Source organism: Oryzias latipes, chromosome 10 (genome assembly GCF_002234675.1).
Source record: "Oryzias latipes chromosome 10, ASM223467v1".
Lineage (NCBI taxonomy): Eukaryota > Metazoa > Chordata > Actinopteri > Beloniformes > Adrianichthyidae > Oryzias > Oryzias latipes.
The window spans coordinates 10,393,809-10,421,115 of record NC_019868.2 but is presented as its reverse complement, the minus strand read 5'-3'; the positions used below and the strand labels follow the sequence as shown (position 1 = coordinate 10,421,115).

Below are 27,307 nucleotides of genomic sequence, written 5' to 3'. Positions count from 1 at the left end.
TATTTAACAAATTTATGTTTTTCCTGATTTTTATATTGAGTTAAAATAATCAAGCAAACTGTTGATCCAATTTTTACCCTGGAGTTTGGTTTACAACAACCTAACTTGAGTTATAAATGAAAATTATAGTGTGTGCACAAAAATGAAATGAGACTTGGCAAAAAGTAAGACTGCATGTTTATATGTATTTTATTAAATGTCAATACTGTATTAAAAGTTTTGTATTTGCAAAAACTGACACCTTCAATGTAATGTTTTAGGCAAATGCAATTGATTTGGCCTTTTTTTTAGGACAAAATGGAACAAGTGTAACAACTTCCCATCCCATGGGAGAACAAATTATTAAGTTTTTTAAAGAATACAGTAAAAATTTAAAAGTAAAACTGCATTAGGCTTCAATGATAAGAAGAAATTTGTTTAATTTTGAACTATAACAGTTTAGTCTCCATTGTTCGCTATCGCAAATTATAATGAAAAGCCTCTCAAACTTTTAAAACTATGTCTATAGAATGTACCTGTCTGACTAAAGTCTTGCAATTTGGGGAACAATTCTTTACTCTGAAAAATAAATGGCTGAAGACATTATCAGTGTGCTTGCATTGCGCTACAAAGAAAGGTAGGAGAGTGCACAGACTAACATAAAGGAAGATTTCTATTTCTTTTTCTTTTACACAGCCCAGAAGCAGATAATAAATGAGTGTTGAGGAAAGAAGATACACTTGGAAATAATAAAAGATGACAAATGGGAAGCACAAGGAAACGCTGCTGACGCTGAGTGCTTTATGCTTTGTGTGGGACTTCTACAGCGGAGCAGTGATGTAGAGCACTGCAGATGGTTGTGTGTGTCTGAATTGCAGTTGCTGTCAATCAGAAGCTGTGTGTTTCTGTTTATGCAAGAGTGGGGACGAACAGTGGAGCTGCAGTTTTATTGTTTAAGTGCATGGGAGTGTATGAAACAGTTCAAAACATTGTGGGTATTTTTTCCATCTTGTATATCTACAGGGTTTTGACATAATACCGGACTGAGGAGTGCAGGCAAATGTGTGAAATCTTGTTTTGGAATAAATCCTTTAAGGATCAAGGACAATTGATTAGGTCATGCACATTAATGCAAGCACAATGAGCAGCTAATGAAAGGCAGACTTTGCCAATACAGTTTAGAAAAATTACAAAACAGGCATTTTGAATATTCAGATCCTTCATAATAAAACTCAACGTTTTTGTGTTCAAGTTTGGGTTTTGAAACCAAAGAATGGGTGATTCAAGATGACAGTGCTGATCACTGAATAGTCATCGGTCGGAGTAATCCACGAACAGATCAATGAGCTGTTGGTCAGTTATTGATGGTGGAACAGTCCCTGAGAAATGACCATCAAACAGTTCAATTGCACTGAGAAAATTATTTTATATGGAACCGCTCTGGTATTGTCTTTCATTTTTGTTTAATCTATAACAGCTTCACTGCAAATGCAATTTGACATGGTGCCTCTGTCGGCCTCCTCCCCCTCTCCTCTCCGCTTGGCTGCTGATTCTCAACACCTGCGACCACTTACCTCATCACCTCATCCGCCTTCATAAGGAGCCACAGGATCATCAGTCTTCGCCAGTCCGTTGCCCCTGATGGTGCATAGTTGGTCCTCAAGTCAAGCTATTGTTCGTTTTCGCTACGTCAAGCCTATGACTAAACCTGTCTCTCTCTCTACTCACCCTCAGGAATCCAGTACCACGAGTGGTCGCTCGAATCAGTTCCCAGCCGTTCTCATCAGTCTGTCCTCTCCTGCGGTCCCACCACGAGCCTCTGCCTCATCAAGTGTCTCCACCCTCGTCAACATCGGCCTACGGAGAAATCCACCAGTGACGCCGCTTACTTCTGTCTTTCAGTTCGGAACCGACATCTGGACCTGCTCACGTTCTGCTCTCTGCTCCTCGTATTAAAACTCTTACCCGCCAACGCTCGCCTCCCGCTGTGTTTCTTCTGGGTTCCAGCATCTGGGTTCGAAAAGTGTTCTGTAGCCATGACAGAACGGACTGGCCATAATCCCAACCCAGCTGACCCAGAAGGACTCAGATTAGCCGTTTCCCAACAAGGCATTATGCTGGGACGTCAAGCGGACGCTCTGTCGCAAATGGCGGCTGCCCAGCAGGATCTCTTTCATCGCCTCGATGGTATGACCCAGACCTTACATGAACTAACCAGCCAGTTTTCCCAGGTTTCACCTGCCACAGTCAATACTCCTGTCGTCCCAGCTCCTTCCGCTTCCGGAGTGCCGTCCGCAACCGAAAACATCCGACTCCAACCGGAACCTTTCTTCGGGGAGGTGGAAGCCTGCGGAGGATTTTTGCTGCAGTGCCAGTTAATATGTCAACAAGCTCCCCGATTCTACCAGTCCGACCACAGTAAGATCACCCTTATCATTAATTCTCTACGAAGTAAAGCTCTCCAGTGGGCCCAAGCTTTTCTCTCTGCCAATCCCATCTCTCACCTGTCTTACGAGCGATTCCTCGGCGAATTCCGCCTGATATTCGACCAACCTCGTAAACAGGAAGAGGCAACCCGGCGGCTGCTCGCACTCAAACAGCGGAACCGTGCTGTTAGCGATCACGTCATCGATTTCCGCATTCTAGCGGTTGAAGCTGGCTGGCCCGATCTGGCCCTCAAAGGCGTTTTTTACCAGTCCTTGAATGAACAAATTAAAGACCACCTTTGTTCTCAACCGGAAGCACGATCCTTTGAGGAGTTAGTGTCCGCCGCTCTCCGGTCGGACGTTAGGATACGTGAGCGCCAAAAAGAACGAGGTCATCCGGCTCCACGTCCCCCGACTAAGTCCATCCACGCTCCACCGATCGATCCAGGCCTGTATGCTGCTGAGTGTCCTGTCCCCTCCAAGACTATGGAGGAACCCATGCAGATCGGCCACTCAAGGCTGTCAGAAGAGGAACGGCGCAAAAGACGCGAAGCTGGAGCCTGTTTTTACTGCGGGGCTAAAGGCCATCTAGTCTCGGGATGCCCAGTTCGTTTAAACTTCCCAGCCCCTCGCTAGACGACAGGCCGCGAGGGGAGTTATCTGCCACAGATTCTGGTAAAGAATTCATGTATTTACCTGTCAAGTTATGCCTCGATCGCCAAGTTCATGATCTCAGGGCCCTCGTAGATTCTGGGGCGGAACAGAGCTTAATTGACTTTCGTGTAGTTGACCACTTGTCTATCCCCACAGAGCCCCTAGAAAACCCCATTGAAGCCTCGGGCCTCGGGGGACAACACCTGTCCCGTATTACCCATCGCACCAAGCCCATTCTCCTCGTCACGTCAGGTAACCATAGGGAATCAATTCAGTTTTACATCACCCAGTCCGCCCATACCCCCATAGTGTTAGGGTTCACCTGGCTCAGATTACATAATCCCCAATTTAACTGGGCTCAGGGATCTGTCACTCAGTGGAGTCCTTATTGCCTTGCAAACTGTTTACTGTCCGCTGTTCCCCGTGTTCCCCCCATAGATACCGAGAGTCCCGCCTCTGTAGATCTGGTTTCCATTCCGTCTTGTTATCACGACTTAAAAGCAGTTTTCAGCAAATCTAAGGCTAGCGCTCTTCCCCCGCATAGACCTTACGATTGCGCCATTACTCTCCTTCCTGGCGCTCCTTTACCTAAGGGGCGGCTGTTCAACTTGTCCGGTCCCGAAAGAAGCGCCATGGAACAGTACATCCAGGAAGCGCTCTCGTTAGGTCACATACGACCCTCTTCCTCCCCTGTGGGGGCTGGTTTTTTCTTCGTGGCTAAGAAAGATAAGACACTCAGGCCTTGCATCGACTACCGCGAACTAAATCAGATCACCGTCAAAGATAAATATTCCTTGCCTTTAATCACGTCTGTTTTTGACTCTCTTCAACAAGCCCGTATCTTCACGAAATTAGACCTCCGCAATGCGTACCATCTGGTTCGTATCAAGGAAGGCGACGAATGGAAGACTGCATTTAAAACCCCCTTAGGGCACTATGAATATTTGGTCATGCCCTTTGGCCTCACCAACGCCCCTGCAGTCTTCCAGCGGTTGGTCAACGACATTCTCCGTGACTTCCTTAATCGCTTCATCTTCGTCTACCTCGATGACATTCTCATCTATTCCCATGATCAGGCCCAGCATGAACATCACGTACGTCTCGTGCTTGAGAGACTTTTGGAAAACCAACTCTATGTAAAATTCGAGAAATGCGAATTTCATGTTCCAACCGTTCAGTTTCTCGGCTACGTCATCGAGGCAGGTTGCATCCGACCTGACCCCTCTAAGATAGAGGCCGTCGCCAACTGGGCACCTCCAGACACACGGAAAAAACTTCAGCAGTTCTTAGGCTTCGCCAACTTTTATAGGCGATTTATCAGGAATTACAGCAGCATCGCTTCTCCTCTCACACGCCTTACTTCCACTACTCATCCCTTTGCCTGGTCTACTGAAGCCCAACAAGCCTTCGATAAACTGAAGGACCTTTTCGTATCCGCACCCATCCTCATCCAACCTGACCCATCTCGTCAATTCATTGTCGAGGTGGACGCTTCTGATACCGGTGTGGGTGCCGTCCTCTCCCAAAAAGAGGCCTCAACTGACAAATTAAAACCTTGTGCTTATTTTTCACGAAAACTATCACCAGCAGAAAGAAACTATGATGTCGGCAACCGGGAACTACTTGCCATCAAGCTGGCATTGGAGGAATGGCGTCACTGGTTGGAGGGAGCAGAACAGCCATTCATCGTGTGGACAGACCACAAGAACCTGGCCTATCTCCGCTCAGCCAAACGACTCAACTCCAGGCAAGCTCGTTGGTGTCTTTTTTTTGACCGCTTCAATTTTGTAATCACCTACAGACCCGGATCCCGAAATATCAAGCCTGACGCCCTGTCCCGAAAGTACAGTCCATCAGAACGCGCCCCGGCCACCATCCTTCCTTCCACCTGCGTCATCGGAACCCTCACGTGGGACATCGAGAACAAGGTACTCCAAGCCCTGAGAGACAATGCTGACCACCCTCCTGTCCCCAGGGGTACCTTGTTCGTCCCAGCTGATCTCCGGTCCGAGGTCATCACCTGGGGGCATGCATCCCGCTTGGCTTGCCATGGGGGGGTTCACCGGACTCTTAACCTCATCCGCAAAAGGTTCCATTGGCCTGCCATGGAAAAGGACGTGCGAGATTATGTCGCAGCCTGCTCCACGTGCGCCCGATCGAAATCTTCATCCTCAGCTCCGGCAGGTCTGCTTCATCCACTCTCCACTCCCGATCGGCCCTGGTCCCATCTGGCCATGGATTTCGTCACAGGTCTTCCCCCGTCACACGGTAACACTACCGTCCTCACTGTTATTGATCGTTTTTCGAAAATGGCTCACTTCATTCCCCTTCCTCAACTCCCCACGGCCACTGTGACTGCTGACCTGATGGTCAACCATGTTTTTCGCCACCATGGCATCCCTATGGACATTGTCTCCGACCGCGGCCCCCAATTCACGTCACAAGTGTGGAAGGCCTTCTGCTCGGCCTTGGGGGCCACGGTCAGTCTCTCGTCAGGCTATCATCCCCAGTCGAACGGTCAAGCGGAGAGAGCGAACCAGGAGCTGGAGGCAGCTCTTCGCTGTCTGGCGGCACAGAATGAAAAGGACTGGTCCACCTTCCTGGTATGGATAGAGTACGCCCATAACACTCATCCTTCATCTGCCACCGGGATCTCTCCTTTTGAGGCCGCCCTAGGGTACTCACCACCTCTGTTTCCATCCCAGGAGTTGGATCTGGCAGTGCCTTCCGTCCAACATCACCTCCAGCGTTGTCAACGCGTCTGGACTCAGACGAAGGCCGCTCTCCTCCGCACCAAGGAGAGCAACTGCCGGATCGCCAACCGTCGCAGGGTGGTGGGACCCGACTATCAACCAGGTCAGAGGGTTTGGCTCTCTACTCGCAATATCCCCATTCAGGCATCTTCCAAGAAACTGGCTCCCCGATTCATCGGTCCTTACGTCATAGACAAACTCATCAACCCTACCTGTGTCCGTCTTCGTTTGCCCAAAGCCCTGAAGGTCCACCCGTCGTTTCACATCTCCCAGATCAAGCCAGTCCAGGACAGTCCTCTGTGCCCGCCGTCCACTTCCCCACCGCCCGCCCGGGTCATCGACGGCGCTCCGGCCTATGACGTCAGCCGGATTTTGGACGTCCGTCGGAGGGGTCGTGGATTCCAGTTCCTGGTCGACTGGGTGGGCTACGGTCCGGAGGAGCGCTCATGGATTCCCCGCTCGTTTATTTTGGACCCCTCTCTCATTGAGGATTTCTACCGTGCCCACCCTGATCGCCGCCCTTGACCGCCTGGAGGCGGTCGTTGAGGGGGGGTACTGACATGGTGCCTCTGTCGGCCTCCTCCCCCTCTCCTCTCCGCTTGGCTGCTGATTCTCAACACCTGCGACCACTTACCTCATCACCTCATCCGCCTTCATAAGGAGCCACAGGATCATCAGTCTTCGCCAGTCCGTTGCCCCTGATGGTGCATAGTTGGTCCTCAAGTCAAGCTATTGTTCGTTTTCGCTACGTCAAGCCTATGACTAAACCTGTCTCTCTCTCTACTCACCCTCAGGAATCCAGTACCACGAGTGGTCGCTCGAATCAGTTCCCAGCCGTTCTCATCAGTCTGTCCTCTCCTGCGGTCCCACCACGAGCCTCTGCCTCATCAAGTGTCTCCACCCTCGTCAACATCGGCCTACGGAGAAATCCACCAGTGACGCCGCTTACTTCTGTCTTTCAGTTCGGAACCGACATCTGGACCTGCTCACGTTCTGCTCTCTGCTCCTCGTATTAAAACTCTTACCCGCCAACGCTCGCCTCCCGCTGTGTTTCTTCTGGGTTCCAGCATCTGGGTTCGAAAAGTGTTCTGTAGCCATGACACAATTGTTGTTAGTGTTTGCCTTTTTGTCCTCTAAAGACATTCTCTTAACCTAACATACTGTTCTCACTTTACACTTTCATTTCTTTTAAGGATTGCAACCTAAGAACTTGTCAGCTTTTGAGTTACTTTTACTTTTGTATTTCTACAAATTAAACCATTTTCTCTTTGACTCTGAGTATAAGGCATAAGGTTTAGGTTTAATTAAAAGGTGAAAAAAAATATGTGATAATGCACTGTATGTAAAGCACAGGACTGTGAACCTTTAGCTTTATGAAACTATGATATAATAGTTTGTTCATGGAGTGCTGGAAAGCAAAATTTGTTTTACTCAGAACTGCTCTTCAAATTTGCTTTTCAGTATGAAAAAGAAGAACTAAAGACTTCCACCCAACCTGTAGCTTTACCCTCCAGGCGTCATTAAGATCCATCTAAAAAGATGCTTGACAATGTCTTTTCTATTATAGACATGCCCAATAAAATAAGTAAGCAATGTAAAAAAAAATTGTTTCTTTACTGAAATATGAACAAATATCTTAAAATATGTACTTATTGTTGAGGAGAAAGAGGTTTACAAAATGCATCTAGAACAGTTGTGTGATCAAAGAAAGGTGTAGGTAACTTAAGCAAATCTTGCATTGGATGAGTTTATAATAAATGCTTAAAAAAACATGAAAAAAAAACTTTCATGCAAAGAAATGTCAAATGAACAGTAAGTTTATTTTAGTTTTCTGTTTTCAGCTCATTTAAACGTTTGCAGGCGCTCTCTTGTTTCTCAACATAAAAAGCAGTTCTTTTTTAGGTTTATCTTCACTCAAACTGCACTGCCAGACACTATGACTGTAAATTTATTTTACCCTACAGTGTTCATACCTCAAACATATGTAGGTTATTTCTACTTGTATTATGTCAAACATTACATGACATCCCAATTCAGAAAACGTCTCGTATTTGTTCTGGATAGTGTGACAGAGTTACAGAGTCTGTGCACAAAAGCAAAACGTTTTTTAAAAACATTGAGCCCACTATTGTTTCTAATCTGTGCCAACCAACTCTGATTTGTGCAGCGCTAAATGACTGGTAACCTATCACAGTTCAGTGCTCTTCTCACTTATTCTTGTACAAACACACACACATGCACACCAAGTTGTTCTTTATCAAATGTTGCCAGGGGCTCCAACTTCCACGCTGGTTTGTTTAATCACTGGAAAAAGAGTTTGATGTTAAGCTCACTGTCTTGAAACTGATTCATTGCTATTCACAGATTCATTCTGTGGTTTGTCAGTCATTACTCAGTGTCATCAACGTCAATGGGAGCGTTGAACATAAAGAGGACAGGGAATTGTGTGTGTGACCTTTGCTAATTGTTAGACAGAGAAGAACATTTATTAGAGCTTATAAAATGTAAAATCAACAGAAGAAGAAATTAATTATACCGTATTTGCTGCCTATGGAGGGTGAAATTATATGGAATGGAGTTATGAAGTTATATAGAAAAATAGACCATTGCTTTTGCTTATAGTAATAAATGACGAGATATTTTTAACCATTGCAACAGGAAAAACACACACGCTTTGATTTACTGTAACTTTTCAACAGTTTATGCAATTAAAGTAATTCCAACAGACTCTTACAAAGAGAAAAACCAATTTTCATCGATAAGAAAGAGCAGCAAGGCTGGAATAAAAGGATAATGTTAGTGAAAAGCTGCTTTGCACGACAACATATAGTGCTAAAGCAATGTCAGCACAAAGAATCTGCTTCAGTGTCAGAGTCCATTGGAATTTTGTTAATTGCATAAAACCCTTTACTACTATAAAGTGTTGGATGCCATCTCTAAACTGCTTTTCTCAGCTTCGGAAACCATTGGAATTATATTAGTTGCCTAAATGGTTTATGAGTTACGGTAATTGAAAGAGCTTTACCACCAACTAAAGGTCCGGTAGTACAGGGTTAACGGCCACACAAACCGAGATATATGCCGCAAACTGCATACAAACAAAATAATAATAATAATAATAATTATTATTATTATTATTATTATTATTATTATTATTATTATTATTATTATTATTATTATTATTATTATTATTATTATTATTATTATTATATCATTATAATAATTATTATTATTATTTATAGTTCTTGGATATGCAGCAAAAGAGAAAAAAAGCTCAAAGTGCTTATGAACGAGTACCATATGCACGCACAATTAATTTGACTAATTTGGAGCACACACACATTTTTCATACATACATCTGCCATTTTTTTTTAAATAGCTAGCTCCTGGCTTCCCCAAGTCTGCTGCAGAAGGTTTTAAATTCACCTTGGATATTGAGGATTATCATCAACGTGTAACACAAGCTCCATAAGTCTCAAAGGCATTGTATGGAAATTTCCTGAAGATATGGGAAAAATGGGACACAGAAACACCAAGGGTGCATTGCAACAAGATCAGACATGCAAGAAAGTGCTAGGAAAAACAAAAAAACACATTGTGAAGACATGTATGTGAAAAAGGAAAATGTTTAAGAAAAAACATAGTGACAGCAGAAGAGGAGAATGAGGGGGAGGAGCACCAAGGCTGGAATGGAAAGTGAATGGGAGTGAAACAGACATTGAATGAAAAGGGCACCAACTGGCAGAAACAGCGACGAAAGGAGACAAACACCCAAGTGCTGACAAAGACAGACAGGGAATCCAACAGACTCTAAAGGTCTCCTCTTGACCTCAAACAGACGTTGAGTGTGGGTAGTTGGCCTTCTGCAGCTATCTGAGAAATGCAGCTTATAAATTCATAGCACGCCACTGACTCACCCACCCCAAGCCCTGTGGGCATTCCCTGCATACCAAAGGATTGGCCTCTATACTATGTGGCACTCTGATCATGTCTTATTTTGGTACCTTGGGATCAATAATTTAATTAGCTTCATTGTAAGACAGCTTAGAAAAAATGCTCTGCTGTACCTACACCTGGTATTTCTTCTAAATACCATTCTAAGTGAAAGTGAGGATTCAGTAATGAGCCTCAACAGCATTCAGATGCTGCCTACAGCACATATGACCCTACCACATGGTCACCTTGAACATAACTCAACAAAACAAAAGGGGACTGAATTTTTACAAGTCCCAGCATCTCTCACCACAGTGCAGACTATCACATTCATTTGGGAAGCAGAGCTGAGACAGGAGTCATCCATGTGGATTGCTCTATAAGGCTGCAATCAGGCATAACTGGTCTGAATGTAACATGAATTTCTGAACCACATTTCGCGTCCGTTACTTCAAAAGCAGTGAAATGTTTTTGCATCCAAGCAACAAACAGAAATCCTCTTTGAAGAGTTCAGAAAAAATTCCAGATCAACGCAATCAGCTGGTCTTATCTGCTGAGGAGAAAATCATCAATCGACTTCATTGATGTCAATTTCTCCCATTTAACTCAAAAAGTAGCTGAGATCAAAATTATCCATACTTACCTCAAGGAAAAAGGAGAGTATCAGATCTAAAGTATCTCTTTGAAAACGATGCCATGTGAAAGAATCACATACTCCATTTTTATCTATTATTCAGAGTTTAAATACATGCTTTTCTCAGAGCTTGAGAAAGTTGACATTGGCTCTTGTAGTCTGTTCTTTCATGCAGCTGAATTGAAAAAGAGAACTGAAGAAGGGAGCTCACTCAGTGGTTCAGTATACTGGTTGCACATTGAATGACTAAACACTTTAAACAAAAAGGTTAAAAATCTTTTTTTCAGATATGCAGTCTTATCTGAACAAACAATTTTTATATAAGACATTCTGCGCCAACATTGGAGATGAAAATATCAGCACCACATTCCAAATGACACATTTTCACCCTTTAAGACTGGAGTTGTTGCCGGTCACATCTAAACAGTACACACTCTTCGCCATATTGTTAATTTTCAACCGTGTATGTTATCATTGTAAATCAGTTGATTCTGATGCGGAGAAACATGGCTTTTCTTATTGGCTTTGTGCCGTTATGCAACACTTTACATTTTCGGCACAAAGCTACTTTTCAATGCAACAGAATCAACTAATTTGCGTTGTGAAAGCATTTCCCTACTGTAAAGTATTGCATATTAGTGTGAAGCTGCTTTTCTCTGTTTCAGAATTTGCTGCATTAATTACGTCAGCAGTTGAAGAGTTATAGTAGCTCAAAGAAAAAGGCTTAAAGGGTTAAGTCTTTTAGATGCAATTCTTGAAATACATTAGTCTGTTTTTTATTAAAATTTTTAATGGGCTTCAATGTACATGTGAGTCAAGCCAAGTTCCCAAAACTACTGTAGCTTATAACCAGTATCATCTCAAAGTGCCACTCAAGAAACATACCAAAGGAAAGAAAAAAAGAGATTATTCAAACTTTTATGTATTTTACGCTTAACCCTTTTTAAATATAGTACAACAAAGATGTTCGTATTAGCATTTATATCTCAGCATTGCAGTTTCTCATTACAGATTCATGTCTGTAGAATGTTTTAGAGATAAGGACTACAGTATCAAGCCAAGGTTTAAATTAGCCTCTGTCAAGGCACAATACAGCAGAGCTTCAGGGCTCATGTGAGACAGTTGAAAGAACAGAGAACAAGCCATCTTGATTTTCACTCAGACAAAGACTTAGTTAATTAATGCGATCAGAAAACCTGTTGTCTATTTCCATCAGGCAGCTGGCATCAAACCCTACCATTCTCTGTGTACAGCGCTTTTCCTTACAGCTTCACAGCTGATCAACTAGGCTTTTCTCAATCACGCACTGTGTTCGTTCCTGCCAATCACAGTTACCTGCATCTTTCCTGTGTGATTTTTTTAATAGCAACTGTTGGTTCCTCCTCTTAGCTCCTTTTCTCTCTACTTTGATGTCCCACTGTTTTCATGTGTGTTTTCTCTTAGCCTGATGTTGGCAGAGGACAGATATGCATAAAAACAGCCACTGTAGGTCGTGCATGGTGATCTTATTTAGCAGGACTGCAGGGGAAACTGTCTTATCCAATTTAACAACCATCTTTTTTTTAATTTACCCCTTCCCACTTCCAGGCTCCATCAGGGTCAAGCTAGCAATTAAGGGCCAAACTGTCCAAACACGGATGCCAATCAAATAAAAAAGAGAGAAATTATGCAGGAAGTCTGGAGATTTTCTCATTATACATTAGAGAATAACATCTGAAAATTTCATGTCAAAGACTTTCATAGTCTAACTTTAGAAGAGGAGACCAATCCATCATAGTTTCTGAAATACCTTGATCATTAACACATGCAATTTTACTGAAAAATACGACAATGTCGTTAAATCAGTGTTTAGCAGAACGGTTTGAAATAATTAATGAAACATGCCTGGACTTATCTTAAAATGTTGTTGTGCAATCTTTTGTTATAATCAAATTATTTCAGTGACTAACAACAAGACTTCAGCACCAGTCAGCAATTGTTTATTTCCACTAATCATCAACAAACAGTCCTATTTTCTTTAAGGTTTCAGGAGGTTCTCCAGACACAATTTCTCAGCTCTTACAGGGTTCATAGGCTTTAGAGCTCACAAGAGGCTACTTTCAGGATGGCTCTTGCTTGGATTCAAAATAACCTGCATCAGATGCAGCAAAGCAGCCTCAGAAGCTGATGAACCCTCTTCCATGTTTAGTAATATTTGTATCTGTGAACATAAAATAGACTGTCCCTGTAAAACAATCTGTTTCGTCTAATGAGTCCAAAGGAACTTCTCCCAGAAGGTTTCTGGGACATTAATAGCAGTTCAAACAAAGAAACACTGCTGCTCTAACAATGATGGATGGTGTGATCTGACTCTGATGAAGGCTGTTCTGATGTTATAGGACTTTTAGGTTACCATCTGAGTGTTTCCTTCGTTAAACTTTCTTCTGGTAATGAACTTGAACTATCGTTGAACCGTGTAGACACCAGTCTCTGACGTGCAGTAATAACTGCCCTCTGTGGACTGCAATTTGGGTAATATCATCTTAGAAAATCCTGAAAGACGTACTGTACGTACTTCCTCCTTCCCTCGTCTTTGAACACTTCTGTGTTATAGATACATACATTGTCAGAAATTGTTGGGATTCTCTCTCACCTCTGCTACGCTATGTGTATGTTTTATGTATTTGTTGGTTTAAAGAGCTTCTCATCACCAGGGCTGCCTCTAATTGATTTTTCCGTGACACTGGGCATTGAATTTTTGTTCGCTTTGTTTAGCATTCATATCAACTGCCTCCTCAAATTTTTATCGTTTTTTCTCTTTTTCTCTCTCTATCCATATGAGATGGCCACAGTTCTGTGGACCTTAAACTACTGAATATGTGCATTTGAAATATCAAACTGATTTCATTAACCACACTTTCATTTATGAATTTTTAGTGTTTACCTGGAATTAGCTCATTTATTTTGTTTACATGGACACTGTGTTCCAAAAAAAAAGATCTTAATCTAAATGAGGTAGTGATCTGTATTACATGTGCTGCAGCAACTGGAGTATTTACATGTTTTTATGCTGTTTTTATATAATTCACATTTGGCTGCTGTTTCAATGAGAAGCACTGATTTCTGTTAACAGTTCTGAACCTAGAAAAATTACTACTGTTACAGTTATCATAATTTGTATAACGTGGTAATAGTAAACAGTGTTTAAAAATACCTAAATACAAATTAATGTGTCATTAGTTGTCCTGCAAGTGAAGCAGTGAAGCGCATTGCACCCAGCAGAATGTAGATATGTATGAAAAATAAAGACAGGCAATTTCATTCAGACCACGCTGTCAACTTGTCAATTGTCTCACATCTGTCCATATGAAATAAAGAGAAAAGCACACTTTTATTTTAATGGTAAGAGCAAAAAAAAGCATGACTTCTTTTAACAGCTGCCAGCCATATTTAAATGTTGCTTGCAATTTGTGTGCACCCAGTAAACAGCTTCAACATCCGCTACTATGTATTTGTGCATCAGTGTCTGCAATGGCACTCCTTTTTTCCCTAAAAATAGTAAGGAAGATTTTAGCTGCAATTTTAACAGAAGTATCTAAAAAAAAGGGCAGACACTCGTTGTGGTTGGGCAGTAACACAATTTGCAAGACCTTACAAACAACAAACAGAGTATCTTGATGCAATTTTTGGAGATCCAGTCCAAAAACTATTTGACCAACTTCTTGTTTTGAGGGAGACAGTCTATGGATTACGACGGAAATGGATATTATTGCTACAATGCATCCTTTAAAGTTCAGTTTAAAGCTACAGAGACAGGTTGAAATCACTTCAGATGATGATTTTGATTTCTTTCCTCGATGTATTGATAGCTCATTTCATTAACGCATCTTTGATTCCTTATATGGTCTGACTTTCTCTATGCTTTCACTTTAGTCCGATCAAACAAACTTTAAGAAATAGCAAACACCACAATGTATTCCTGTTTTGTTTGCTGTTCACATTCTCAGTGTCATTGTTAATGACGTTTGATGGTTCTGCAGGCCAAACACCAAAAAGCACATCTGTCAACATTTAATGCCTACCTCCTCAGTACTCTCTGCCCTTAGAAATGATTCAAAATTGTTCTTTTCTGTGAACGATCTCACGCTTTTAAAATGATTAATAGGTTTGATATTCTAGTGCCAAAAGCGAGAATTGTCTTCTTACCGAATGTTGTGGGACTTTCGTTTGATTTCATTCCAGCAAAGATTCATGTCTGGTGTGTGGTGAGGGCCGCCTCCTCTTAGTCTCCGGCACTCAGTCCCTTCTTCTTGCCCCTCACCGTCCACAGTGGACTGGCAAGGCACACAGCGGCATCCCGGCCACGAGGGCCGCCCCGCAGCTGAAACACAGAAAAAAGACACAGCAGGTTAGTGTTGTGGTCTCAAGGTAAGATCATATATGCAAACAAATTTAATTTAGATTAAAATATATAAATGGTAGAAACCACATCCAAGTGTTTGTTTTATTTACATCAATTTCTTCATTTTTTAATATAGTTAATTAATAACCACAAATGGTTAGTTTTTTTATTAAGTTCTTTTTGTGTTTGTTTGTTTTTTGTGTTTCGTTTTTATGTGTTTTTTTAATTCAAACACTCTTACTTTATTTACACAGAAATCGATGACCAATTAATTAACTCAGGACATTCAATTCTCCGTGTTTCCCTTTTATTTATTATGTTTTTATTTTTTTTGTGTGTGTTTATATTTTATTGTACTTGGGTCATGCAAAGCATTTTGTGTTTTATGAAAACCAGCGATAAAATAAATGACTATACAAATAAAGTTAATTTATAAAATATCAAATATGATAAAATATGAAATGAGACCGAGTTCTGGTCAAAATCATTCCATGGCATAGTAATGATTCTTCAAATAATAAAAAAAAGAGGCAGAACCCCTCAAAATGAACTTCAAAGAAAGAGGCACTCACACAAAAAAAACTATGCACAGCAATAACTAGATAATTGTCTTACATGAAAATATGTAAATGGTAAATGGCATATGCTTGTATAGTAAGTACTTGTTTAGTACTTTTACAAGTAAACAAATTTTAAAGTTCAGAGTCCTACAACACACCAAAATATACTAAGAAAATTGATATCTTTTGGGGAAATAAAGCTGAAACATCTGTGTTGCACCATTATTCCATTCCATTAAACTCCAAAAACTAACACATACAAAAAAGCCTCCTTTTTCAGAACTTTAGAGTGTGAGGGCATGGAAGGGTCAACTTAAAGAGGTGCAAATCCCTCGACAAAACAAAGAGGGAAAACATCAAAGAACCCAAATTCAGAGTGCAAATCAACTCACATGGTGCATTATTCACAGCAAAAGAGGCTTTTCAAGGTCATAATAAATCAAAATGTTCGGTAACTTGTCTCTATTCTGTAGAACGGTTGGTGAACAGATGCATGACATCTTCAGTGGCAGAAGCAGAGTATATGAAAACAGAAAAGAGTAATATGATTAAACATGAAGATTTACCTAAATTAAAACAAAAGCTTTAGCTTAAGTCAACGTGTTCTTTTAAAAAAAAAAGTGTGCATTAAAGTGTACGTAGAAAAATTCAAGAAGACTGTTAAAACCAAGATGTAACAGGTATCACGCTGGAATTATTGTATCGTGCATTTCAGCATAGATCTCAATTACTTCAGTTTGAAAGGGTGTCACTTTGTAGCTTAAATAAACAGCCAGTGTATTAAGAAAAAACACAAAAAAAACGCTTTGACCTAAGAGCCGTGAAGTCTACCGAATATTTTGATGCTCAGATTTGTCTTTTTCTGTATTTTTAATTTGCTAGTGGTTCTAAAACTGCATTAGCAAACCCTGGAATCACAACAATGGTCTAACTGTTCGCAGTCCATCAACTGCCAGGTTTTATTTTAGAAAAAACAGTTAACTGACTTAATCGTATTCCAAATGTTAACAGGAACTGGCCTAAAATCCGTCCCTGTAGTAAAACCAATAACCCATGTGATCACATCTAATGTCAATCTTTTAGACACTGGCTGAAGCTGATGCTGTCTTAATCCTGTAAAATCCACTATATCAAAGCATTGACAGAATTATCACTATTTTTTTAGAATTAAGGAATTTTTTAAAACCCTTTGATAAAATACACAAAACATTTAGAAGAGTTATTTTTAAAGATATGAAACGCATCATTAATGATATGTTGGGTGATTTGGAAAGATTTTGGTCACAACAATTATAACTTAAGATGCAAACAAATTTACATGAGGTTTATTTTGGGGCGGGGACCTTATTTACCCACTGTCTCAAATTTAATTCACATATTTGTAACAGTTTAACTGTATTATAAAGAATTAATTATCAACAAATATTGCATTCTTTCAATACAACAAATAACCAAATGAATAACAATAGATGTTTTTTGCTCTCCATAAAGATTTAAAAATATGCAAAGGTTTTCCCACCAAGTGTTTTTGAGATTTCATAGAAGCAGCCATTTTGAAATGAGTGGGAAAAGCCCCATACTGCCTCTAGTGGAATGATGATGAACTACAGCACCGAAAACATGGACCAAGTTTTATACAATTGTTTTTTATAGAAAGTTTGGATCATGGGATAGGTGTCTTAGAAATGGGTGTATCAAATTGATACCAATAGTTACATAGGATTGCAGACAATAGACAATTTTGACATTTGACATTTTGAACCAAATCTGAAACCCCTAAGGTCTTCCCAGAACATGTGCTGTGCCAGATCATTCCACTCAGTATTCTGAACCTTCACTCTGCACAGTAATAGTAAAAAAACAAAAATGTCTGCAGCTGTGACTCATTACTGTCCAAGGTGACATTAAATTAACATTGTCCTTTTTTTAGCTGAGATTCTTGGGCTTTTCTAACTGCCTCCCTATCAGGATGCTCTCCTGAGCTTGGGTTCTTAGACTTAAGAAGTGCTAAAGATGCGGTACAACTTTTTTTACTGTGTCAACCTTCGAGAGAATGACTCCCCAGAGAGAAGGAGGGAAAGATGGGGCTTTTAGTGCATTAGTTCAATTTCTTTATCCTCTTCTACTACATATAACCCCCTCTGCTCAACATTTATTTTCCCACTTCTACCATTTCTGCGTGTTCTGCAGACCACATAATTTCCCATCAGCTAGATTTTTTTTTCTTTTCCACATGAATCTTTATTAGCTTTGTCCTCCTGTCCCCTTAATTCTTTTTTTCTTCACTTTTCTTTCTTTCTTCTTTTTTTTAAACTAAAAAAGCTTCTGTTCGTGTAGTGGTGGCTTGTACAGTGGCATCTCTCCCAGACTACACATTCTATCTCTGTCTCCCCTCTCACTGGTAATCAGAAGTCCTATGAGATGTTATGCAATGTTAGCACTTCGAAGTCCTGTTTGAGTTCCAGGCTATCTGAGAGTAATGAGTCAGTGACCCCCCTCACAAACACACACACTTTGCCACACTGTTTGGAAATAAGGCCACACAAGACACAATGAAGGGTGAGAGTAAAATGGACGTATAATTGTTTGCTTTTTCAAGATGTGACATAGGGTTCAACAATGACGACTTTCATTCACATAGAAAAAGGAGGAAACAACTCTAAGGAAAGTTTGTCCGTAAAGTGAGTAGAAAATGAAAGAGGCAGGCAGCTCTGTCAGCGAGCAGACATTCAGCTTCCTTCTCTGCAGTTTTGCTAATAGTTTTGTTGTCACTACAATTGGTTTTATATTGATTATATAAACCAACACCTCTAAATTTGGAGGAACACCTTCAAATCTACAAAAAAAACAAAAAAAGCAATCTATTCTATCATCTTCCACTTTTAGATTTAGATTGTGAGGGCAGCATTCTGAAGCCATGATGCCAGGACACCCCCCTCGACCACACAGAAGCATTCCCAATTCTCCATTGTACCTAAGATCTGCCATGGGGTCCAGACATCCGCGTAACATGGCAATGATCAGGAATCAGGGTGGCATTCTTGATAAGTGTAAAAAGTACACCTGTCTCCTTCCAACATGAAGTAGTAGCTCCACATTGAGTTTTTCTTGGAAGACTATATGAGCTTCAAACCTTTTTTAGGAGGGAACCTCCAAACACCCTGCATTGATGCTCATTACTGCTGTCTAAAAGACACCAATACTCACATTGTTCCTGGTGAAACCCACATATACATTTCCCAGGCTCCCTACAAACCATTCCAGCTAAAGTTAGAGGTCAAAGGCTTTGGCTGAACCTTGTTGTTGGCAAATAGAAAGTCTTCCAGATTCAAGCTCTTTTTGGTTAAACAAAATTATAATAATTAAATAAAAGTTGTGGCCGTAAAAGTTCAGAACCAAATTTGTGACCTTTTCAGAGTCCACCCATCACTGACAAGTACTGACTTACTGCCATCAACAGAACCAAGTTTTACTCTGTAAGAAGAAAAATGTCAATTGCACTCAAGCATTCATATTATCCTTTATGTTCATTTGCATCAGAGAGCCATACATCAGCCTAGAATATAAGAGAAAAAGTAGAGATCCTATGCTTCAAAGCATTTACCATGCAATATTTAAAGTCATGATTGGATGTGGCATCATGCAGTGAAGCGCAACTACGACGGATTTACAGGAGATGCCAAAAACCAGCAGAGATTTCAGTGATGTGCTGCAAAGTGACACAGAGAATATTTCTCCTGCTGCCACAGCAACAACTCCCCATCTTCACCATGACTGCGACTGGCAGAAGTCTTAATTTCACGGCTTCCCAATTACTGTACCTGAAATGTAGTTCGCCTTTCCAGGTTTCCTCTTTTTACTGCTGTACACACAAGACAAGATCAGCCGGGATATTTTCCAGAGAGAAGTCTGAATTATTAATCAAAAGGCTTGTAGATGATAAAAGATAACACATTTGCTGGATTCTATAAACAAAAAGAATAGGCACTTTGTGCAGAGAAAACATCAGAGGATCAAGGTGACTGTGCTGCTTCTCCTCGTGTACACCTTGATTTTAATCAAAGTCAAATACCTCTAAATGACAAAAACTTGGATTTACTCTCATTACTGGATGTGTGCTGATAAGTGCAAGTCTTTAAAGAGGCTTACCTGAAGAGCACTCACTTGATCCTCTGCCACTGTTCGAGATTTGCTTTTATTTACTCCATAAGCCGCTTGGGTTGTTAGAAAATTCCAAGAAAAGTTGGACGGCTTGGAAGCATGGAAACATAGAGAGGAGTGGAGGTGGAAAGGATGAGGAGGGAACAGACAAACACGGTCATGGAGGAAGACGTATCCACTAGGAGCACTCAAAGAGCTTTCTGTCTCCATGCATTCCTGCACCTACAACTACCCCACACCCATTTGGCTGAAAAGAAAAGGCCATCTTACTGATGACCTTCAGCTCACTCTCTAAAAATGGTGCTTGCCAGTTACTTCTAAGTTGTCGGGAAAACAGAAAAAGAACTCAGGTTTGTATTAATAAAGAATGGACCAAAAATCCATTAGAGCACAAGGTTCAAAGCATTTTCCACAAGCTACGTTCACACTAGGCATGTTGCATTTGTTAAAAAAGGGGCTAAATGTGCACTTTTGAATGCACATTTAGCCCCTGGTGTTCACATTGGACTGTTGCTACCCAATACTAGCACATGTCTGCCATGCAGTTGGAATAGGCTTGGTGGGAAATGTCAAAGCGGTGCAAATCTGATGAATCTTGCTCCAGGCTTTTTCTTTCAAAGCTCTATTCAGGTATTTGAAAGACTTGGTATCATAATTCCATCCAGGCATAGTTATTCATTTGTCCTCCATGATCAATTTTCAAATGGTTGGCACTTGCGAATTAAAAGGAACACCATTCATACGTCACTACCAAATCCACTTTGACCTGGTTTAATTTTTAACTTATGATCAGAGGCATTTTGTATCTAGAGCCCTAAAAAGATCTTACTAATCTGCGTAGGTACATGTGAACGTGAGAGTTTTGAATGCGGATTGGAAGTCGTCGCTTAAGTGCGGTGTGAATGTAGCCACAGATGAAGACTTCAGCAGCATAGCAAAGTGATGGCTGATAAAAAAAATCATTAGGTTTAAAGTTACATGCACAAATACACATTTAATGAATTTGATAATACTGTGTGTAATTGCAATAAACCTGTGTAATAAATATGTGCCTTTAAAGGACAGGCAGAGGCAAACTGAGCAAAGCAAGCCTTTTGTTGGACAACTTACAGAGGTCAAAAAGTAGTATTGATTCGTTTTGGTAGAACAACTCCTTTCCCATCTTTCAGTCCAGACACACAATGGGGGTTTGACCAAAGGTCTCATTCCTTTAAACGGAAGATTTAAAAACTGCAATTTTACCAACTTTTTCTATCGATCCATGTCTTTACTATCCATTATAATTACGTCTTCCGTTTTTGAGTTGCAACAAAAAGGATGTAGCTAACATTATATATATTTAATTTATAATTTCTTTCCTGACTAAGAGAACTTCACTTTTATCATAATATTGTGAGCAGCATGAGTCGTTAGAAAAGCCTACGCCTGGATTCAGAGAAAAGAGATTTTTTTGACTAGCTCAATTTATACACAAGTTCATTTAAAAGTTTTTTTTTTCAGAAACAAAATTTACCATGAAAAAGTAAAACCCATAATTTAAAGAAAAATAACTTAAAACTACGATAAGAAATAAAAAAAAAATGATTAAGACTTTCATTTTCACTGATTCATTCATTGATTTTAAAACAAAACAGCTTTTGGACTCAAACCTTGTCACAGTTGATGTTTGTCGAACAGCATCAGAAAGATTATTACAGATGCTAGCTTCATAGAACTAAAAGCACTGGTTCTCCATGTTCAGTCCTGTGTCTAAACACCAGTAGAAGTACCGTTCCTGAGCTTTTCAGTATCCGAGGGTGAGCCAACATGTCTGATTTACGTTGGTGCTAAGCCATGGAGAGACTGTAAGAGTCAAATCTTTGAGGCACTAGAAGCAAAGACTCCAACGGCAGTGTTTGGGATGAATCGCAACTGCTTTACAGCAGCTTTACTGGGTCCACAAACCACCGCTGTGATTTAACCTGCTAGAGATAAACTCATGAACAAGTTCTCTAGGTCTGGTTGTCATAGTAAATTTTTGATTCTGGTAATTTTTTACATGGTAAAAAGTACTGACAATACTATGGATTTAGCGAAACTGGCAACGTTCAAGTCTAAAAACCAGAAAAAGTCATACATGTTATAGTCATATTATTTAGTTCTCATTCTCTTAAATTACACAGTTCTTCTGTCACAGATGGAGTAGTTACACTGAAATAGAACTAATTACGTGCTGTAACAACAAACACCTTCTGTCAGCAGGAGAAAGCCAACAAAATGTAATGCTTTACACCCACAACTACATCACTTAAGATGTAGAAGAGATGGGAAACTTTAGCCATTGGCAAGAAAAGCAGGAGATAACTAACACAAATGTGCAAGACTGGTCAGGCTTTTCAAAAGGTTCCGTGCTAATTTGGTCCTCAAAGCCACCATGACTATGGTGTATCAATGGCAGGAAAAAAAAGCCTCAATAGTCATCTACATAGCCAGAGTTTTTCACACAGCATGAAAGTCTGCTCTGCTGGTCTGTTTTATTTTGTTTTCATGTTTGCCTTTTTTAGTGTTACTTTACTATGTTCCTTATATTTTACAATTTTACATTTTATTTTTTTTAACCTTTTAATTGTTGCTTTTAATGTTTTGTGTTTTTAATGTACAACACCTTGCTCGTTTGTGGCTTTGCTAAGACGCCATGTCAATAAAGAGGATTTGATTGAAGGAGGCATGTCTATTCAAGATTAAGTAAAAGTGCAAAAGTGTGAATATTTGTACATAGGTGCTTTATTTCAGGAACTTCTCCTCAACTTTGAAGAGGTTTCATTTCAGATTAAACCACTGTCTTGCTTCTGCGGTGACCAAACCCCCACTTTTTGGTCAAATGTGTGCTCTTTTGGAGCTGTGCTTTTCTGATTGGAAGGTGGATGGACCTATTGGTGGATTCAACAAAACTCCCAATTTTCTCTGTCGTGTCAGTGACCCATTTTCAAAACAGTGTTAAGCTGGGTGGAGTAAACTTCAGTCAATGTCCCGCCCCACTTCAGTCTTAATTTTTTTACGGGTATCCAATAAGTGTATAGACTTATGGATTAACCAGAATGACATTCAGAAGATATGGGGTGCTCAGCATCTTTCCGACGAGGCTTGAGATGATCCGTGATGCTGGAACAAGTTGAAACAACTACAGTGTTTGTATTGAAGTAATGATGAGAAAAGTCTTTATAACTGACTGAATAGGTGTGTAGTATGACCACATTTAGAAGATGATGAGGGCCAGGTGTTATAGGAAGTCCAAATATTGTGATTCATGAAAATTGGTGACATCAAAGATTCTCAATTCTCTTAAGATCTTTCATCCATTGTATAGATGTCTACCAGTGAAATCTACTGACATATTTCCCTTAACCAGCCTCCATTTAAAGGACACAGTAATGAGTGCATGCACACACACACAGTCTTCCATTTCTACTTTTACTTTTGCTTTTGGATAAGGAGGTAAAGCACAAGCACATTCCGTGATGTTTCCTGTAGAAGCTCTATTGGCTTTGGATATTTACCAAAAAACATAAGCACTATTGATGTGTTATCGATGAAAACTGTAAAAATACAAAGGAACACACATTCACAGCAAAGAAACAAGAAAACATGCTCAAAACTCTCTAAGACTGTAAGCCATTCCATACATCCCTGCAGAGCAAAAGAAACTGTCAAACTTTTTCTCTCTGAATCTTCAATCTCACGACAGATTTATTTCTTTTTGATTGCAAACATATAGTAAAGTGTTTGAAGCACCTTGGAAACGCTGGAGGCCAGATGTGTCAGCTATTCATTAAAGTCTTTCAGCTCCTTCAAAATGATATTTATAAAACAAGACAGTGTCACAAGGCTGTGTGCACGTCGAGGACTCTTTAGACCTTTGCCTGCACACTGCAGGTTTTTTGAAAAAACGGTTTAAAACTTGTTATTTTTTTAATGGAGCAAACTTTGCTTTACTATTTTTATACAAACCCAGCATCAGTTCACAATTCACTAAGGAGGGAAAAGTCTTGCCAATGCAGGTGAATGCAATCTATGAGTTTAGAGGTTATAGAAAAAAGATGAACATACAGCTTCATAACTAGAAAAGAGAAAAAGGAATATGCACATTTCTGCTTTCAACATTTACAAAGTTTTACACAAAGGCCATAAAGTTTCATGCCTCTGGCTCTTGGAGGGAAATACGACTTTCACTTGCCCTCTTGTTACCCATCTCTTTCTATTTTCCCATCACACAGTGTCACGCTTGAAATCTTATTCTCTCCAGCCAGAAGTTTCATTACCCATCAAACTCCAGCTTTATAATGAAAAAAAGAATCTCCCTTTGGAACAAACATGCCACTTTAACACCTAATTGTGTTCACTTTGTGTCAGCAGTTACCTTTTTCAACAACAGAAACAAATAAAAAAAAAGATCCTGTAATTTCTCATAACAGATTATGAAATACAAAAGTCTTACAGGAAGCTCGTTTTTGTAGATTCCAGTATCAAAAATGTATTGCTACAACATACTTCTAAAATGTTCATCCAAAAGTCTGATCTGGGGAAAAATACGGTGTCAATAGACTTTAAACAGCAAAATTCTGAGAATTGCAATGTATCCTTAAACTGAAGGTTGTGAATAGAAATTGCGTGTGCAAAGAAAGTCTCAAGACAATGAATGATTCCTTTAAAAAAATAAGGGCATGATAAAGAAAACTTATTTGCCAAGCAAGATTTTAGTTTTGCTGTGTGCCCCCAGCTGTCTAGGACCCCCTCATCCAGAAAGGTATATAGTAGATCATGAACAAATATTAATTTTATTTTTGCTGCTTTGATTATGCAAATCCCACAGTCAGCATCGTGACAAAATGGTTGCTGACGATTTGTTATGATGTATTTCTTTAACATTTGGCAAAACATGAAGTTTCACATACAGTTTCATTAAAAACTGTACAGCTGGGGAGAGGATACTTGAAGATACTTAGCTTGAAATTGATCTATTTAAGTATCCTAAAGTCAAATATTCAGAGTTTGGTGATGTACATCCCAACGACACCATGTCAAGTCTGCGGCTAGCTATTTCAAGGAGGAGATGACAGGTTTGTCATTTGCTGAAGAGTGAGGGCAGGGTGCTCCACGGTTTGCCAGTGCATTGCAGGGTAGAAGACACATACCAACGCACAGATACACACAGGCCAATTAGAGCCACCAATTAACCTAAAGCATGCTTTTGGACTTTGGGGGTAAACCAGAGAACCTGGAAAACCTCCACTATCATTGAGAGAACATGAGAACTCCACACAAGGACCCAGCTAGGATGTGAACTGGAGACTTTGTTCGTGACACCATAATGTTGTGTAACACACTTGCTGCCCAAAAAGAAAAAAAGATATCAGTCAGGAGAATATAAGGCTAAGATTTTAGGCAAACGTGTTTCTATTTTTTTATACACACATAGCTATGCAACTTTTCTATTGTGTTCATATATTTCATCTTTAGTTGCCTGCTTGGTTTTTGTTTGATTTTATGACACAATCTAATATTTTTGATTCATCTTACAGTGGTCAAAGGTTTATCTCACTGCCCTGCACAGGAGGTTCGGCAGACTTTTTTTTATCCCAAGTATATAATAGGAAAATAGGAAGCATTTTTAAGTACTGTATTTATTTTGCTTTATTTTATTTTCATTATTCCTTTTTTCCTTCTTTTGAATGTGTAATTTGTGTGATGGATACCACACAACGGAAATTCTCTATCTATCTATCTATCTATCTATCTATCTATCTATCTATCTATCTATCTATCTATCTATCTATCTATCTATCTATCTATCTATCTATCTATCTATCTATCTATCTATCTATCTATTTATCTATCTATCTATCTAATCTATCTATCTGTATAATTATCTGTGCACAGGAGGGATTTTTGTGCACTTCATCAAACTGTGTGGTTGTAACTGGTAAATCTGGAAAAATAGTGAAACAGGATGAAGCCTGACATATAGACATGGCACTGAAATCAGCAGGCAGAGTTCAACAAAATTATACTGACAGCCAAACTGGGACCCTTGCTGATAAACCAAAGAAAATAAAAACGTTTTATTGTTGCTTCATGTTTGACTTGAAAACCAAGATAAATAAATAAAATTTGATAGGTACTGCTATAGCAGTCTAAACTCAATGTTGACTGATTCTTGATTCTTGTGGAAAGTAAAGAAAGGGAAGAAATCAACTTGAACAAGGAAGAAACTGAGGAATGGAAGAGGACTTAAAGGCTTTGTCTCAGATTATGTTGCTTGACGCAGATTTGATCAGGTGGGAGGCAGTAGATTTAATGCTCAGTTAAATTTATTCTAAAATATAAAAGGACTATATACAGAATAGTAACAGCAAGATTGTAAATAAAATCCCTACTCTGTCAGGTTCAAATGCGCCACCATTTACATTTTCATAAAGCACCACATGACAGCCAAGGCCGAGCCAACCACTTTTCCAATACATCCGATAATGAAGTGACTCAGAAACACTAAAGCAAGTATAAACGATTTTCTTCTAAATAAAGAAGATTTTAGCTTTGATCTAAAAAAACATAAAAGCAAATGACCATTTATAGGTCAGGGGGGGAAGTTGTCCAAAGTGTGTGCCTTGCAACACCAAAAAATTATCATCCCACTATCTACACCCTGAGTGAAAGAAATCAAACAATGACAAATTCCTGCTCAATCAGTCATGTTAAAATAAGTAATTTTGCTACTTTAAACAAAACAGACATTTAAAATCAATAAATGTCAAACATTTCAGGGAGGAACTGGGAGACTACTGGTTTAATCTACAGACCTACATACATGAGTCTCTGATGTCACCCACAGGATTCTGAACAGCAAAATGGAGCCTGGATTGATACAGGCATATCTAAAAGAGATCACTTCTAAAAAATTAAAAATGAAGAAAACAAAAGAAATTAGAAGATAATAAAGGATTTTAATTTTGAAAAACAACCTCCCTTCAAAGCTGCCAAGAACAGAATATAAAACAACAGAAAAAGCTTTGGAAAGAAGGCAGGTTTATTTGGGTGCAAAGCTGGACTTTTTGACTTTCGCAGTTAAATTTTACATTGCTCCTTTGTGAAACCACCTCCAGTGTTTTTTTCTGGAAATGCTAGATGTTATTACTTCTATGCTGGCTTCAGTTTTTTGACATATGTAAAGAGCACATCACAATGATCAATGCAAGAACTTCAACAAAGAGCAGCCTTTTCAAGCTTTTTTTTTTTTTAAAGTCCACAATTTAGCTTGAAAACAGAGATGCAAAAAGACCTGTTTAACAGCTTAAGCATATTGTTCATCAAAATGCAATCATAGGACATTTATAATCCATAACACAGAATTGACAGGTCCAACATAGTAGCTTGATTGCTGCAAAAAAGTCACATGTGTATTTGCAAAACAAAAACTGTAACAAGAATCTGCCGATTTGCATTGGATGCATCACGCTTGTCAAACTACACCAATATTTAACAAACCCTTTGAATTACATTTTTAATCTCCCAATGACTTCAGTTCAGCAAAAATGGCGCCTCATCATTAGACTGCAGTGTTTTAAGCCATTCTTAATTACGTAAAAGTGAAATCAGGACAGTCAGATCACAGCTTTGGTTAGAGCATCTAATGAAGGTAAGCTCATGAGTGAGGGAGTATTCAGACTGGAAAAATCTGTTGGTCCGGACCCAGTTTGCTTAATTTGGTCCGGATTGAGTCCTGAACCTTGGGATTGGAAACAAATAAAGACCACTTTCAAAGATGGGTCAGAGAGCGGTTCTTTGATCCG

At 39.8% G+C, this 27,307-nt stretch overlaps 1 protein-coding gene and 1 long non-coding RNA gene across 4 annotated transcripts in view; one reads left to right on the top strand and one right to left on the bottom strand.

The window, feature by feature from the left end:
* The window catches only part of drp2 (dystrophin related protein 2), a 259,517-nt gene that overhangs the window by 85,120 nt on the left and 147,090 nt on the right, over positions 1 to 27,307 (bottom strand). For 2 of the 3 annotated variants that reach the window (XM_023959019.1, XM_023959017.1), the window contains exon 3: positions 14,565 to 14,739. In XM_023959019.1, coding sequence (XP_023814787.1) covers positions 14,565 to 14,611 — 47 coding nt within the window. In that variant the 5' untranslated portion in view covers positions 14,612 to 14,739. Of the gene's footprint in view, positions 1 to 14,564; positions 14,740 to 19,469; positions 19,822 to 27,307 lie in introns of those variants that run through there. The other variant, XM_023959018.1, reaches the window with a different exon arrangement.
* On the top strand, positions 6,444 to 6,844 carry LOC110015728. Its single transcript, XR_002290973.2, has 2 exons — positions 6,444 to 6,516; positions 6,607 to 6,844. It is a non-coding gene; the product is annotated as an uncharacterized LOC110015728 (long non-coding RNA).